The sequence below is a fragment of the Taudactylus pleione genome, unplaced genomic scaffold, assembly GCF_031769625.1.
Source record: "Taudactylus pleione unplaced genomic scaffold, aTauple2 ptg000009l, whole genome shotgun sequence".
Classification (NCBI taxonomy): Eukaryota; Metazoa; Chordata; class Amphibia; order Anura; family Myobatrachidae; genus Taudactylus; species Taudactylus pleione.
Genome location: NW_028284412.1, coordinates 6,340,625 through 6,358,286, shown reverse-complemented (window position 1 = coordinate 6,358,286; position 17,662 = coordinate 6,340,625). Strand labels below are relative to the sequence as shown.

The 17,662-nt window shown below is 41.3% G+C and overlaps 1 protein-coding gene across 2 annotated transcripts in view; it reads right to left on the bottom strand.

Annotated features, from left to right (window-relative positions):
* The window catches only part of ASTN2 (astrotactin 2), a 567,587-nt gene that overhangs the window by 211,101 nt on the left and 338,824 nt on the right, over positions 1 to 17,662 (bottom strand). The window contains exons 13-15 of one of the 2 annotated variants that reach the window (XM_088467057.1): positions 12,531 to 12,655; positions 1,358 to 1,462; positions 800 to 979 (exon numbers count right to left, since the gene is read on the bottom strand). In XM_088467057.1, coding sequence (XP_088323183.1) covers positions 800 to 979; positions 1,358 to 1,462; positions 12,531 to 12,655 — 410 coding nt within the window. Of the gene's footprint in view, positions 1 to 799; positions 980 to 1,357; positions 1,463 to 12,050; positions 12,079 to 12,530; positions 12,656 to 17,662 lie in introns of those variants that run through there. The other variant, XM_088467065.1, reaches the window with a different exon arrangement.

The window sequence follows — 17,662 nt, the reverse complement described above, 5'->3', positions numbered from 1 at the left end:
CCTCAAGCGCTGCGAGCACATCCGATGGTGCTCGATGTACCAATGTTTTCATGCACTTCCAGGAGATGACGTGCGCGAGTGGGTGTCTTAAGACAGGCTGATGGGCGTCTGCATACACAAAGTGATCGCACACCAAGACATAGTGGGCATGCTAATGCCTTGCCGTATGATCGCCTGCCTCGCTGGGCGTGTGTTAGATTTGCATACGCTGGGAGTGAGTGAAAGCATCTAGCGAGCGGGTCTGAATGAGCTCCCATGTTCCCAGCACAGAATATGGCTCACTGCAGAACTTATCTCTAGAGCAGAGCCAGGCCTTGAAGTTTTGGCATGTATGTACACCAAAATATGCTGGCACAGAATAAACCCACTCATACATACACATTTGATATACAGTATTTACAATGCATGTCATTGGCTGCCAGAGTTCGTTACACAAGAAGTACCTGCAGTTTGTGGTTGATGTATCAAACAAGCGGAGAAGTTACCCATAGCAACCAATCAGCTTCAAGCTATCATTTATCTAGTACAAGCTATAAAATGATAGGTGTAATCGGACTGGTTGCTATGGACAACTTCTTAACTTGTCCTCTTTGAAAGGTTTATTGCAAAAAGTCACTGTACCTCTGCTATACTTCTGCCACACTTAACATTTTATGCTTATCTACTATTCTTTCCAAACTATTATACAATACTGGCATAGGTTTAAGATGGTATTGTATGACATATAGAAGGTTTCCTCTTTCTGCTAAATATTTTTTTTTTCATTTGTGTCTTATAGGCTGTAGAAAATATATCTTACCTTTTTGGTACTGAAGCCAGAGTTGTTGCTGGACTTTCTTGCTTGGGAATCGGATGGTGCAGGTGAGCTCGGAACCATAAAGAGCCTCGGAAATGTAATGAGAGCCATAGATCTGTAATATGCGCTGTAACTCTTCTCGACTACTGTGAGGACTTATGATCTTCAGCACATTGGCAAATCCTATAAAAGATATTAATATGAATTGTTTTCCCTATGAAATTATATTCAGCATTGCATAATGACTTTCCACTGATCAGTCAATAGAAATAATAGTACGCTCCCTTCTACAGGGGTGTTTTGGACACAGCCAGCCACAGCTGGTGATTGGTCTGAAGAGCATTGTCTTAATTAGTAGGGGGTGACAGTAGACTCGCCATACTAGAATCCGCTGCTTCCAAAATAATATTATAACTAAGCATGCTGTGATGGGCCTTTTTTCACAGAATAGTTCATGTAAGAATACAAATATTTAGAACATCTTGTAAATACTATTATAAAATGTTTTCGAAGTTCATTCCTGCAAAACACCTGTGAAAAATAATCCTCAAGAGAACGAACCTGTGGCCAGTGAGATGGAATTGAGCTTCACTTTATAGAGGTTGCTGCGTACTCTCCACTGCTGGACTACGGGATATCCCATGGCTTCGTTAAATCTTACTTCACCTAAGAAGAGTGCAGAAAGGGTATTAAAATATTATAAACAGAAATGGTAATGACAATGAAAAATATCTGAGATACCGGCTGAACGTCAAGAACTTATACAACTATCTAGGTGTGTTTTGATTTCAAATATTGTTTTTGATAAAAGTAAAGATTAATTGAGAACTTGATGGGGAAAATGTACTAGCCTGTGACTTGCAGCAGACATCGGGGAGATTATGGAGAGTCTGTCCGATGTATTAAAGTGGCAGTGGCAATCATTTGAAAGGGAGTGTGGCGGGGGAGTGGGCGGCACTCGGTGGGGGGTGTGATGGCACGATCATGTTATTGTGGCACTGCCCCCCCTGCAATGCAATGCCATGATTACCGGTTATTGTGAAGTGCGGGCGTTTGGGAGCGCCAGTCAATTTTCAGGAGCCTCCCGCACGATCAAGGAGAGTAGGCAAGTATAACCTATGGGAGTTTTAACAAGCTCATAGTTAGCTTGTAACTAGGAACTGTGGGTAAGATACATGCGGTGGAAATTACTGGATGTATGTTCAGTCTGTACAATTAGGGTCTCATTCAGGCCTGCTCACAAGCGCCTATGCGCTCGCAAGCGGGTCGATGTTGAAGCCCTGCGCACGCGTAGCAGCCGCACTGAGCGTGCACAAGACCCGGAGCGAGAGAGAAATTCTCTCGCTCCGGGACTCACTACAAAAGCGTTTTGTAGGCGGGGCGGGGGGGTGGTTACACAAACGGAGGCGTTCCCGACAGAACACCTGCCATTTGGGGGCGGCCCCACTGACATCACTCGTGATGTCAGTGGTGAGCTTCCGGCTCTAATAGAGCCGAAAGCTCACTGGGGCTTGCAGTAGACGAGACCCTACCACAAGGGTCTCATCGCAAGTCCCGATGGTCGCGATGGTCTTGACCATCGCTACCATCAATCTGGCCGCTCGCTAAAGCTGTGGGTGGTCACCCACAGCCTAGCGAGCGGCCAGGAGGCCGGCTCTGAATATAGAAGCGGCCGCCCTCATTCAGAGCGAGTGCTTGCATTTTGCGAGCGGCTCTGAATGAGGTCCTTAGTCTGTTGCATAATATACCTTTTTGTAATGGCACGGAAAACAACATACTGTATGTTTTAATTCTTATTTAAAGGTTTGTATCTAAACTATGCAACCAGAAAGAACATACTGTTTTTTTGTACCTGCAACTTCTGAAAGTAATAGAAAAGGTTGGTGTTTCTGATTTTAAGTGCCTGTTTTTGACTTGTCATAATAATTTGTTCCATTTGTTATAAAGTCCATGAGAATGTTTTACCTTAGGCAAATGCTATTTATTTTTCCTAACTCATTGCTTCTATCATTTGTGTACAGAAAATTGGACATGTTTAAAAACAGCAACATGTTGTCTATATCACCCAAAATTCTTATACTTCAGTTACCACCTCAATTATATTTATAGCGTAAAACCATAACTAATATAAAAAGCTACATCTTTTACAATCTAGCCTTCAGTATATATTTAATATAATTTTCCTCACTCAAAATACAAAAAAACGTACCCAGTTTTTCAGTAAAGATATATATAGTCAATATGTAGATAAAGGGGCACTCACCAGAGCATTCAGCAGGCAAAAGTGGGTTTAATGCCCATATACAGTATGTTGATGTTTCGGTCAAACATTACCTTTTTCAAGGCCACCAACAGAGCAACAATCTTGCAAAGACAGCATATGTCCAATGGCATTTTAGCTACTTTTAGACATCTATACTGAATGTTTGTTAATAAGCTAAAAAAATATATTTGAATAAATCATCAGGTCAATTCAATTAGCCCTTTCGCGCTGTGGCAAAATCAGGATAAGGGTGCCATCTCCTGGGATAAATGGTTGCATTTGTCATGCAGCAGCCAAATAGTAGTACACCAGTCCAGGGCCTTGGTATGCCCAGAATGTGAATTAAGCCCCTTTCTAGGGAATTGTCCACCGCCCATAATCTATTTGCAGGAAGACGTTGAGGCTAGTGTCACCTCTTGAGTCTACTGTTGGTGATTCTATATTTTGCACACCATTTATTTCACATTTAATACACAAACCCACTTAGGCCCTGATCTGGGAATCCCAGGATTATCGAAGTCATCCTAAAGGGGACTTGCCATGTCAATGTTTCCTGGTGGTTGACTCCTCCCTTAGGGCCTGTCACCCATGACGTGTGCACATTCCTTCCCCTCTGCTTCCCTTCCTTTTTCATCTCATGACTGTCCTGTTCTACGTTCTGCGCACATGGCTGTGCAAAGCACTAAAGAATTAGCGAGTGTCTTGCAAAGAAGTAGTATAAAGTGTGGTTTGCTTTGTGTGTACTAATATTATGTTGGGCCTGGAGGAGGTTATTCATGTTATGTGAGGGAGGACATTGTTATAGGGGCTGGGTTGAAGGAAATATGCCTATTTATTAAATGTGAATGATATTAATTTAATGTTGAGTTCATTCATGTTTTAGAAGGGCTAACTACAGTACTAAAATGGTTGGTATTTAATTATTGTCAGATAAACATAAATCTATGGTGTATCTTCACCACCTCAAGCAGAAATGTGGATGTTGTGATAGTAGAAGTATTTTGAAAATATAAGTAAATACACACATTATTACAAAAAAAATCCATAAAAAAATGAACATAAATGTATGGTATACCATATAGGCACCTCACAGAGGTCGCAGTGCTGGGATCACCTTTGCGACCATCGATGGTCACAATGGAGGATGGCGCTGGGTGGCCGGCCAATTGTATAAGCCTCAGTTTGCTCAGACTGACCAGCTTGCAAGCCCAGCAGACTGTGTACGTCCATGCAGTCTCTGGGCTAGCCACTCCTGGAAAATGTGGAGGATACGCCCCGTTTCCGAGAACGACAGCCACCCCTACCCCCGCGTTGCCCCTTAAATGCCTCTGCCTGTCAGTCAGGTAGAGGCATTCAAGGGCTAGCGTGCGTGTTAGCAGGACCCATTCTGCACACTCGCAGAATAGATACTGCGCATAACAGATTGACGATAATCGGGAATCTGCATTCAGCAGTGCACTTGCGTGCACTGCTGAATTAGCCCCAATGTTCCTTAGTTAATAGTGCATAGTCCAATACCACTGATGTTGCAAATATCATGTTATAAAGTAATCCACCACAATACTGGCTTTAGTCTAATGTAATTAATTAAACAATAAGGGGAAAGGGAGCTTCTGCACTAGATAAATATAAATTTATATTTCCATCAAATTAAACACCATTTCTATATAATGAGCTTATGCACTACTTTAAGTGGGGGTGCTGCCAGGAGACAATGATTAAACACAAGAAAAAAGGAGAAAGAAATTTTATTTTTTGTTGGCGCAATGTAAATTTTATATTAAAATATAACCTTTATTTATTAGTATTAAAGTTTCTAATGCCTCACCAGTGAAATACATATGTAACAATTGTTATTATTCTAATTATTGATGCAACCTTGTCAAGCGAAATATAAAACAAAAAGTATATTCAAAATAAGAACAAATAAATATTAAAAACACACTGATTCACTATGTGATGCTGCTCTATGAATAATATTATAGGTATAAATAGCCTCTACTTATTATACTGAGTATATGTGATTAAATTAACTCCTCCTCTAAAAAGCTCCAATATCAGTATATCACTGTAAATTATTGTTAACACAATTGCTAACTTAGGAGGGTTGAATATGAAAATTAAATTACAATTAACGTGGATGCATTAAATCATCATAATGTGAATAAGCATTACGAGTGTATTTCACTAAAAAGAGTTATATGGTAGTCAGTCGATATAGTGAATCAGTGTTTTTTTAATATTTATTTGTTCTTATTTTGAATATATTTTTTGTTTTATATTTCACTTGACACGGTTGCTTCAATAATTAGATTAATAACAATTGTTACATATATATTTCACTGGTGAGGCATTAGAAACCTTTAATAGTAATAAATAAAGTTTATATTTTAATATAAAATTTACAGTGCACCAACAAAAAAGACATTTCTTTTTACCTTTTTTCTTATCTAATGTAATTAAATCAGTTAAATGTTTTGAAAGTTAGTGAAGTGTCACAGATCACTGGTCTACTTTCCTAATGCAAGGTGATCAGAGTCCCTTGACACTCAGCTAACCTAAATCGGGACAGTTGTGGGTATACGTAGTTAAAAGCCGGAGCTTGTGAGACTATCCTTAAAACCAGTCTATAAACAGAAATGCTCTGTACGTGCACTGTCCCTGTGAATTCATTTACAGAGACATTGCCAGTGATGTTACAGCAAGCATTGCTAACATACTTTGCTTCATAATTTGACATTTCTTCCTTATGTCTGAACAAAGTTGAACACTTTACAACATCACAAGTGTTTGGATAGAGAGAAAATACATACTTAATGCTTGGAAATAGTATGATTATTTTGGATAATGCCAAAAAGCACTTATGAAAGACATGAAGGCATGGTTGTACAATAATACAGTGTAAAATCATCTACACAATCCCAAGAGTTTATTAAGGATCCACAGTGTCTGAAGGAATGAGAGAATCCTCTATGAATGTTCACATAACTTAATAAGGCTGATCATTTTTGAGCTAAAGAAACCTTTAATATAGAATGTGGGTGTCTTAGTAAACAAAAATAAACTTGAGACTAGAGACTGACAGTATGCAGACTAAAGAAAGAAAGTTTCTTAGGCATAAAGAAGATTACCTAACAGCATAAGTTTAGAATAGATTCAGAATTGAAACCATAGTACCCTATAGAGCGGGAGTGAGCATTTAGCAGCCCTCCAGGTGCTGTTGAACTACACATCCTAGCATCCCCTGCCACAGTTTCTACATGCCCTGATATCAAAATTGTGATAGGGCATGCTGGGATGTGTAGTTCCATAGCAGCTGGAGGGCCACTTAATGCCCACCCCTGTAATAGAGTCACCCTAGGTGGAAGAATGTTGGTAATGAATGGATGAAAACACCATTAAGTGTTCCAATATTAAAAACCAGGCCAATTCACATATTTTGTACATATCACTTAGAGACAGATTTGCATCTTTAAGAATATCTAGAACTTTAGAGAAAAACAAAAATGATTCTTGAGATAGGTCACATCGTAGTTCACACCGCATTGTATTAAATCTCTAAAATGAACCAGGTAAAGATGGACATAGGGGGTCAGGGGGTGACCAAAGCAAACCCCACAAATGTATCCAACTAAATGTACACAATAACACAGATTAGGAGTTTCAGTCTTTCACAACAAATGCTCACTAGACAAGAGATGGCGGTATTAAGTGTTAGAAGGTTCACACTTAAACATTATTTTATTGAAAAAATATGAGGACTTAATATCAAGCTTTGAAAAAAATTAAGAAATGCTATGTGAATCCAGACTGAAACCCAAATCAAACGTCTACTCTTATTGTTAAAAAGAAGCTTTGTACATATTTGTTAATGAACTAGTCAAGAAAGATTTATGTAATTTGAAATCTACTAAAAAAAACTATAAAACTATGAACAGGTTCACCCGTCACGACAAAGGAGTCCCAAAAGGAAGAGAATGAAAATATTGTGCTCAACGTCAAACAAGTGGGTAATGGTGGAGATACAGTAGCAATGTATACAGTATACTAAATTTCTGAAGCCCAGGGACTTATAAGTAATGAGTTACTGTATCATATAACAAAAAAACTTATTAAAGACCGAGTAGCAGAGTCTCTAATTGATGTTAGGTTCCTTTTAGAAAGAGGCTTTAAACATAATATTATTTACAAAGATGAAATTGAATCTATGTTTCAACATCATTCCTTTTATTTCTATATTGTAGTTTTTGCCCAAAGTGCAGTAGTCTATCCAACAATGGCCAATGATCTCAGGCAAAAAAAATCCCTTCTCTCTCATGTATCTGAATATCTGAGTGTTTTTATTAAAAAAATGTGCCTGGATTGTAATCTTATCATATGACACCAGAGCTATGCTTAAGAACATTTGTAAGATCAAGTGGCAAGAAGGATTTCATTGGGCTATTATAGAGGTTTTTAAAACATCTACAATACACGAACATGGTATAGAGGTATGTATATTCTTTCTAAATGCAATCTGACTATGGAGGATAAACATACAGAATTTGTGTGTGATCTAGGAGGAGATTTAATAAAGCTTGGATAGAGATAAAAATGTGAGAAATAAAGCACTGGCCAATCAGCTCCTGTCATTTTACAGGCTATGTTTGAAAAATGACAGTTAGGAGCTGATTGGTTGCTCACAATTTTTTTCTCTCTTCAAGCTTTATTAAACCTCCCCCATAATGAGATATATATTAAGTCATAATTATGTTAAGTATGTAGCTGAGTTTTACCTCCATAAATGTGGCACTGCTATGGGAACTATTTTGCACTTAGTTTTTCTAATCTTGTTTTATGAATCATTGTGAGAGCCAGTTTGTTTACCAGGAAAACTATTTTACTCAGCAGATTGTACTTTATTACCAATATATTGATGATATTTCAATTATTTGGAATGGTAATGAAGATTGTTTTATCTTTAGGTGAATGATACTAATTTGAAGGTCACTATTAATTTTCAAAAAGGTTAATGTGGAATATCTGGATTTTATATCTAAAATTAAAAACACTCAAATTATTTCAAAGAATTTTATTAAAGAAGTCAATACCAACAGTTTCCACCATTTCAAAAGTGATCATCTAAATAAGTGTGAAAGAAACATATTCTCAAAATGTTGTATAATTATACATAATTGTATGTAGAATATGGCCTGTGAGGAACAAATCTGATTGTACAGTAAGAGAATTCTAGACAAGATGCCATTTCTAAAACTAAGAATGTATGTAGAAACATTCTCTTTGGATAAAACCATTCAATATTAAATACAGACAGTCATGAGAAATTTATTAAAATAATTTAAAAAAATATATAGTTGAGCTCTTAAGTTTGAACTAGTTCTAAGTAATGTACTATCAGCTTAACCTGATGTAACATTTAAACTGACTGACAACCTCAAAGTAGTACTGGCCCAAGTATGTTATGGAAGAAGAAAAGCAACAGAATGGATCTAATTAAGATGATTTTACAAATGTGTATGGTGTAGCATTTGTATATTTGCCAGTCCCAGCAAAACAAATATTCTGTGATTCAAGGAACACTAAAAAACACCAGAAGATGCATATAAAAAACAATTACAGATGAGCGGTTCGGTTTTGCTGAATTAGGGCAAGTTCAAATTGGTTTGGATTTATCTTATTGGCTATCTAAAACACATGAGAGCAGGATAGCAAATGTGATGCTGTTTTAGATCTGAAACATAACCGAGTAAACCTAACCACTTTACCCTCTAATTGGCTGAAATAAAGGTTATAAGATTGCCCCATTTTTTTTCATATTAGTACATTTAATTGTTTAATTTTTCTATATATGCAACTTATTGTGGGGAAAGCCAGCATGTTATTTAATTAGTTTTATAGAGTTTTTTTTCTTCAAATAAGCAAACATACAAGAACTACAAATGTACAGCCTAATATTTGTGAATTGTAGCTAACTAATATTGCTTCTCGGACGTGAACCCCTTAATGTTAGGGATGCCAGTATAGAGGAGCCTTGACGATGGCCTGGTGCTTATTCATATATTTGCAAATGTATGTAACTAAAACCTCTGAATCTCTATTATCATGTAGGATTTAAGTATTTTTTGTTGATTTTGCTGCAGTGTGCTGGGGGGCAAATCTCTTTTTTTTCTGTGTTTAGTGTAAACCCCACCCTTTACAAGCACCTGTGCTATGTCATTAAGTTGATATGAGCGACCACCATACTTTTTGTTTGCAGTCTTGAGAGGCATGAAGGGAGCCAGCATTGGGAAGATTTGCTGGTCCTTATAGTGCCATGTGGAGGTTTCTGGGGTACCTCCAAGGTGAGTCAGCTCTTAGCTTATACATGCGCTGTTATCATGCAGTACACCAATTTGTAATTATATGACCCAGAGTGGGTGCTACTATTATGTAGCAATAATTATTTTGGGGTGAGCATTTGGGAGTTGGGCCCCCGGAGTTGTTCTGGCTGGACCTTTTTCAGGGCATCACCACTTAATTCACATAGATATTTTTTATCACTTTTCTAATTGTTTGTTTATTATTTATGTCATTTTAATTCTTTCACATTTCATTAACACTTATTGATTTATATTTACACATCTATCCTTTACACTTCACTATCACTTTTTTTCCCCTTTTCGTGTGATGCCCTGGGGATGGTCCTTGGCTGGATTTTTTTGGGGTACCTTGTTTCTCGGATGTGAACCCCTTAATGTTAGGGACCAGGGCTGCCATCAGAAATTTTGGGGCCCGGTTCTGACAAAATAGGCAGGGCCCCCGGGGTATAGGGCAGATTTGGGTGGAGTTGTGTATAATGTGGGTGGAGCTACTTCGGGGGTGGTCCATCAATTGGTGTGTTATTCAGGGATGGCTAGACATGGTGGAGGTGGGCACAGGGTAGTGAACACTGGATATTAATGAGGGGGCACAGGGCAGGGAAGGCTAAAAAAGCGGGGGCACTTGGCTGGGAAGAGTGGATTGGGGTGGCAAAGGGCAGGGAAGAAATGCTGGCTGGACTGGGGGGTGGGCAGGGAAGGAAGGCTGGCTGCACTGGGGGGTAGGCAGGGAAGGATGGCTTGCTGGACTGGGGTGGTAGGCAGGGAGGGATGGCTTGCTGGACTGGGGTGGTAGGCAGGGAAGGATGGCTTGCTGGACTGGGGGGTAGGCAGGTAAGAAATGCTGGCTAGTCTGGGGGGTGGGCATCGAAGGAAGGCTGGCTGCACTGGGGGGATGGAAGGAAGGCTGGCTGCACTGGGTGGGTAGGCAGGGAATGAAGGCTGGCTGCACTGGGGGGGGTGGGCAGGGAAGAAAGGATGGCTGGGAAGGAGGGGGCTTAGAGAAGGATGGCTGTACTTGAGTGGGGGCACAAGACAGGGTCAACAGGAATATAAAAGTACCTGAGTAGGGGCCAGGGTGGCAGCGGCTAGTAATGCACCGGGCGGCAGGCAGAGGCAAAGAGCATCTGCGTTGCTTCATTAGAACTATGGAACCGGCCGGGAGCCAATCACAGCTCGCGTAACGGCAGCCAATCAGGAGCAGCTGCTTCTGATTGGCTGCTTTTCTGCGAGCTGTGATTGGCTCGCGGCCAGCTGAATACTATTGAGCTGGCCGCGAGCCAATCACTGCTCGTGGAACAGCAAGCCAATCAGGAAAAGTTGCTCCTGATTGGCTGCCGTTATGCGAGTTGTGATTGGCTCCCAGCCAGTTCCATAGCAGCTCAATAGTATTCAGCTAGCCGCGAGCCAATCAGGAGCGACTTCTCCTGATTGGCTGCCGTTCCGCGATCCTCCATAGTAGTGCAAATGCCTATGTATGCTTCCTTGCCGTTGCCAGTGCCACCCGGGCCCCCTCTCTCTCCGGGCCTGGGACGGGAGGCCCAGCAGTCCCCCCCTGATGGCGGCCCTGTTAGGGACGCCAGTATAGAGGAGCCTTGACGATGGCCTGGCGCTTATTCATATATTTGCAAATATATGTAACTGATACCTCTGAATCTCTATTATCATGTAGGCTTTAAGTATTTTTTGTTGATTTTGCTGCAGTGTGCTGGAGGGCAAAGTCTTTTTTTTCCTGTGTACTGTGTGTATTTACACAGAAAATATATTTTATTTTAACAAAGTCATTATAAGAATGGATAATGAAATTGTATCTACATTGCGCCATTAGCATCATTTTGCGAATAACATGCAGCTCTGAATCAGGACCAATGTTACTGAAATGTACAATATAAATGAATTAGGGATGTAGTTAGACTACCAACACACGGGAAGCCGTCTGACGGAATCCCGGCGCCAAAATCCTAACTTAGTGCTAAAGATAGGCAATACCGATGCCTATCTTTAACCTGACGACGTAATCCTGACAGACAGCTTCCTGAACAAAGGTAAGCGGGGACAGGGTTAGCGTTAGCCGCGGGGGGGAGGGTTAGGCTAGGGGAAAGGGGGTTAGGGTTAGTCACCACCGGGGACAGGTTAGGATTAGACACCCCCTGGGAGGGTTAGGTTTAGTGTGTGGGAAGGGGGGATTAGGCACCCCTGGGGGGACTTAGGGTTAGGCACCACCCCAGGAGTTTTAGGGTTAGGCATCCATAAGGGAGGGTTAGGGTTAGGGGGGGGAGGAGAAGGGTAGGACTAGTATACTTACCTGACCTGTCGGGATTCCTGTATTTTGGGCTTCTGGCGTTGGCTTTTCAGCCGCCAGGATTTCATACCCAACCCACTAAGTAATTCTGCATGTTGTAAATCACAATTTCATTTTTCAAAGGCTAAACCCCTGTAACCTCTGTAGGCTACTGTGAAAACAAATTTGTTTTGTTATCTGTTCTCAAGAGCTAGGAGGAGAACCTGTAAGGAACAAAAGGCCCATTATACAGCAGCTATCAATACACTCTTATCTGTAAGCAGTAGTATGTCAGGTCGTGGCTCAGATCTTACCTGTAAGCAGTAGTATGTCTGGTCGTGGCCCAGATCTTACCTGTAAGCAGTAGTATGTCAGGTCGTGGCTCAGATCTTACCTGTAAGCAGTAGTATGTCAGGTCGTGGCTCAGATCTTACCTGTAAGCAGTAGTATGTCAGGTCGTGGCTCAGATCTTACCTGTAAGCAGTAGTATGTCAGGTCGTGGCTCAGATCTGACCTGTAAGCAGTAGTATGTCAGGTCGTGGCTCAGATCTTAACTGTAAGCAGTAGTATGTCAGGTCGTGGCTCAGATCTTACCTGTAACTTGTAGTATGTCAGGTCGTGGCTCAGATCTGACCTGTAAGCAGTAGTATGTCAGGTTGTGGCTCAGATCTTACCTGTAACTTGTAGTATGTCAGGTCGTGGCTCAGATCTTACCTGTAAGCAGTAGTATGTCAGGTTGTTGCTCAGATCTTACCTGTAACTTGTAGTATGTCAGGTCGTGGCTCAGATCTGACCTGTAAGCAGTAGTATGTCAGGTTGTGGCTCAGATCTTACCTGTAAGCAGTAGTATGTCAGGTCGTGGCTCAGATAGCACTCCTCTGCACTGTTCCTCCACAGACAGTGGGATAACAAGTAGTCCATCTGCCAGTTGTGGAAAATCCTTTATGAAATTATTTTCCCTAGGGCAGAGAACACACATTAAACAGATTAAAGTGCTGTGAATTCTTAAATACAAGTTATTGCATACAATAAATTCACAAACCTATGAGTTACAGCAGTTTCTCAGACTTGGAGATACTTAAAATAAGTGATGTTCTTTTCCATTGCAAATATCTTGAATTTAAATAAGATATCCATTAAATATATGGTAAATTGTCCCTGACACAGTTGCATTAGCTCTAGTTCTCCATGCTATTGTGGATTGTAGCAACAGGTAATAATCGGGGTGTCAAAGAAAGATGTGTAGTAAATATAGGGTCTCATTCAGAGAAGGATGGTAATGTGTTCGCAGCTGTGATTTTGTATGCAAAGCAGCTGTGAAAATATGCTAATGACTGCAAAGATCACACGAGCATTGGGACACCCACTGCTGCCTTCTCATCTGCATACGATATTGCTTACATGCGTAAATATCAGTCACATCGAGCAGCCATCTTGCCCTGCGGCGGTTCTAACCAGCCACAAGCTCTTCTCGCACGCTGAGAGGTTTCATTTTGCTATTGCAATCATAATGGCTAAATTATATACGCCCATGAATCAACATTCAAACCGTCAGATACGCCTGTGTTTTTTGACCACCCCCAAACGCTGACTACCTGTCACTCGGTTTGCGAGAGGATCCTATGTGCAAACGTCATCACAAGGCAATCGCGTTGTGTGCGCACTGTGACTTATACGCATGCGCACTGGAAAACAATTTCCCGATCTGCGTAAATATCGGCATTGCGACTGGGTCTGAATCAGGCCCATAGTTCCTTAACACTCCATTTACCAACATTTCACTTACACCAGTTCTAGAGTGGGCCGAGTATAGAAGGACATGTAGTCAATCAAATCATCAGAATATGTACAACAGAACAGCAGTAAATAAATAAGTTACAGTGACACATGCTGGTTAGTGTCTGCTTCCTCAGAACACGTGCGATGATGTAGTATGATCCCTTTCAATGCTGATTAACAAAGTGATGTTTGAAATAGACATTTAAAGTACAAAACTAAAAGAAATCTAAAAATATTTGTGGTCAGTGCAAAACTGTGGTGATTGGTCTGCCTTGCGTGGACTCTGGACCTCATTCAGACCCACTCGCTAGTTGCGGCCGCTCGCTCCCAGCGTATTTACATTTTGCAAAGTGAGGTCAAGGTAGCCGCTCGCTCGGCAAGGTATAACCACGCCCACTATGTCTTGGCGAGCGATCACTTTGTGTTTATAGACACCCACCAGCCTGTCTTTAGCCGCCCACTAGCGTACGTCATCTCCAGGAAGTATATACAGACATCGGTACATCAAGTTCTATCGGATCTGACCACAGCGCTTGCGGTTGGCTGTACCCTACCGCAAGCACTGTGAGCACTTCAGTGTATAATTCAACCAGGTGACGTGTACTATGATGCTGCCTGTTAATTATGTATGCCCAAGAAATGGCGTGAAAACACTCTGGCACGCCTGCGCCTGCAACTCCACTTCCCCGTTACTACTGCCCTGCCCCTGTTACCACCCACAAACAGCCTCTCCTGTCACTCATTCCACTGGGCTGTCTTTGCAGGGCAAGCGAGAAAAATCCGATCGCTCGTACTAGTTTGCGCACACGCACTGCGAACTACACGCATGCGTACATTAGCGAACATCGTCTGCAACGAGCGGCCGCTTGCTAGCGAGCGGGTCTGAATCAGTGCCTCTGTGTTAATGTAAGAGTTTGTTCAGATGAAACACATGTATAGTATTTGAAGCAAAATCAAACTTTTGAAAAATAAATGTGCAGTTTAAAGCAAACAGTGCAGCAATAAACTATTGAAACGTTACAGAGTGAATGGTCTTCCTTAAAATGTCACATGGAAAACAGATTTTAAAAGTGTCTGACAAAAAAGAGATTGTGAAACTAAGGGGACTATGGGCAAAATGTACTAATTGACGGGTTCTAAACCCCGGAGGTTAGGCAGCAGTTTTGCTATCCGCAGATTTACTAAGACCAAAACCGCCGTCAAAACAAATTTTAGAACAGAATAGAACACGGCTGTCATTTAAAAACCCGCCACCAAACCGACGGGGTTTAGAACCCGTTGCTTAGTAAATTTTGCCCTACGGTATGTATTCATAATGACGCTGTGAAATCTCCTGCAATAGGCTATTAGTACTCGTGATGTCAGTGGGGCCGCCCCGAAACAGCAGGCGTTCTCATGGGAACGCCTCCATTTCAGCAGTCAATCCCCTGTCCCGCCCACCAAAGGGGGCGAGCTGTCACTCAACATCGACAGCTCTCCCCCTTTGGTTCGAGACCCGGAGTGACGGATTGCCTGTCGCTATCCGGATCTCGTGCATGTGCACGACGGAGCCGGCTCCGTCGTGCACATGCGCTGTGGGCCACCATCGACCCGGTTGCGAGCGCTCAGCGCTTGCGACTGGGTCTGAATTAGGCCCTGTGTTGCAAAGTAACTAACACTCTAATAGAGTGCTTTCCAGAGGAATGAATATCCCTTCACTCATTGCAGACTCAGGCTGAGTGGATTAAACATAGAAGTTGAGACACCATCCCAATTGCTCATGTCAAAAATAATTATTAACCTGGGGTAACACTCTATAGTGCCTGATTCTGCAGTTCAGCCAGAAATTGGTTCTTAATGAAGAGGCAATTGTAGAGAACAAAGCAAAACGAGAGTTAATAATTACTGTGAGAAGAAAACTATTTACAACAAAGATGCATAAGAACATGGTGAAGTAAAAGCAGAGACTTATGATAACAGAGGTGCTCTGTACTTGGCTTGCTCCCTAATGGAGGCTTTGGAAATGTTGAATTAGATAGCTTTAACAAACAAATGTGAACTGATATGGAGTATTTTAAAAGCACTAAGAAGGTGGCAGAGCAAATATGTACAGCCAAAAGGTGCATACACATGTAACGATTTTTTTAACAATAACGACGTCATCGTTCAAAAAATCTTTCTGAGTTATAATGATGAACGATAATCGTTCATGCGCGTTCCCGTTTGTAGTTCATCGTCCATTTCTGACTAACCAACTTAATGATTTTCATTAAGGGAAGGAACATTTTTCGTTCATCGTTGAAAAAAATTGTTCAAAAAATCGTTCATTACACTTCAAAAAAATCGTTCACTAACAAAATCATTACATGTGTATGCAGCATAAGTCCAGGTTTCTGGACCAGAAACATGTACAATTTATTGATTACCAGTCTGAGTGGTCAGAGCAGTCAAAGTAGGTGCCAGAGACTCAGAAAAAGTCACCCATGCTCTCTGGAGTGAGTGTAATGAGCTAGCTAATTAGGTGTCAAATTTTCTATAAAGGTAATACACAGTGGGCCTGATTCAGAGCCGGACGCTATTTGCGCTCGCTCAGAAAAAGGGGCGGGCTATTTAAATTGAGCGCTCGCTCTTTGCGGTCTGTTGACGCCTCTATGTCTGAGCGAGCGAACGAAATATGCGCTTGCTATTTTGTAAAGACGCCCCCTGGCCGCTCACATCCTACGTCATCTCCACTATTTATTTGATTAATCGAGTACATCGAAAGGCATCTGAACTGCTCGCAGTGCTTGTGGTTGGATTTACCTACCGCAATCATGCGAGCAGTTCAGGCTAAGAAACAACCAAGTGACGTGGTCGATGACGCTGCTTTGTTAATTATGCACACCCTTAAAACGCCCGTTTTGACCTTTTGGCACGCCTGCGTTCGGATCGCCACTCCCCGTTTTCAAGCACCTTCCCCTGTTACCACTGTCAAAACTGGATTATTAGCTGAGACAAGATCAGTTTAAAATTGAAGCGTGCGCGACGCCATCTTGCAAATGGCAGCTAGACTCCATTTTAGAAACAAGAATCTGCAAGACGCCATTTTATGACCAACGTCATTTCAAGTTATAACTCAGGAGCTAAGACCAAGGGCAACTGGAAAAAACAAGCTCTCTGAGTAAAAGTAAATAGAAATAGACAATGGGTAGTTTTACATACAAATTGGGAATGCCTGGATGCAGATAAAGTAAAGTTGTGACAATTGTAGTATAATCCAGGCATTGATATACACAATTGGATCTGTCTGAACTCTAGACAGGATGATCCCAAAAACTTCACAGCTTGAGGTGATAATACATTTGCATTTCACACAAGAGTCTAGGAGGACAAAAGAGGTATCTTTCCTTTGAACACAGGAAAGATGGGGGGGCTTGCTGATAGGATATGTAGAACTACCTCGCCCAGCATGCCACGCTGCTAAAATGTTAGAATCAAATGCACCCATCTTCATACACACATTAATATGTCTTTATACCAAACCCCGAATACCCACACATTTCACAGTCATACATAAGGTTCAATAAGCTTTAAAGTGTATGATTCAAGAAGGTTCAGTTAGTTTAAATGCTAAGAAATAAAATATATTTGTTAACTAAGGCATTATACAAGATAAACACGTCATTCTTGGAGTTGTTCTGATGCGTACTCTTTCCACAGTTTCCCGGTGCTATCGGTGAGGAGATCGCATCATGCATTCTCAAGTTATGGACCGCAGAACCTACAAGCAACCAAAATGTATATTTTAGATTCAACTGTTAGGATGCTGACGAAGGCGTGAGGAGGAAGACCCCTAGCTGTTAGAGGCAGGGAAAGTCTGTTTGAACCAGCCTGTTAGATGCACTGTAACAGATGCTTCACCTCTGAGAACCAATGACATCAGCAACAGACATACCTTTTGTCTTGTTTATACTGGGGGGGTATAAGTATGGGTGCACGGACACTATTTGGGAGTCTTCGTGCTGAATGCTGAATGACGAGGGGTCTCTTGCTGAAGCCTATCTCTGGGTCCAGAAGCGCCTGCGTACGTATACTGTACTTGTGGTCTATATGATTTACTTTTGCGCCTAAATTGTGTCTTGATCAATTGTGTGTAACTGTCTGAACTTTTACCTGAATATCACTTGTGCTTTGGAACCACAGGTTCTATGTCTAAGTCTTTATTTATG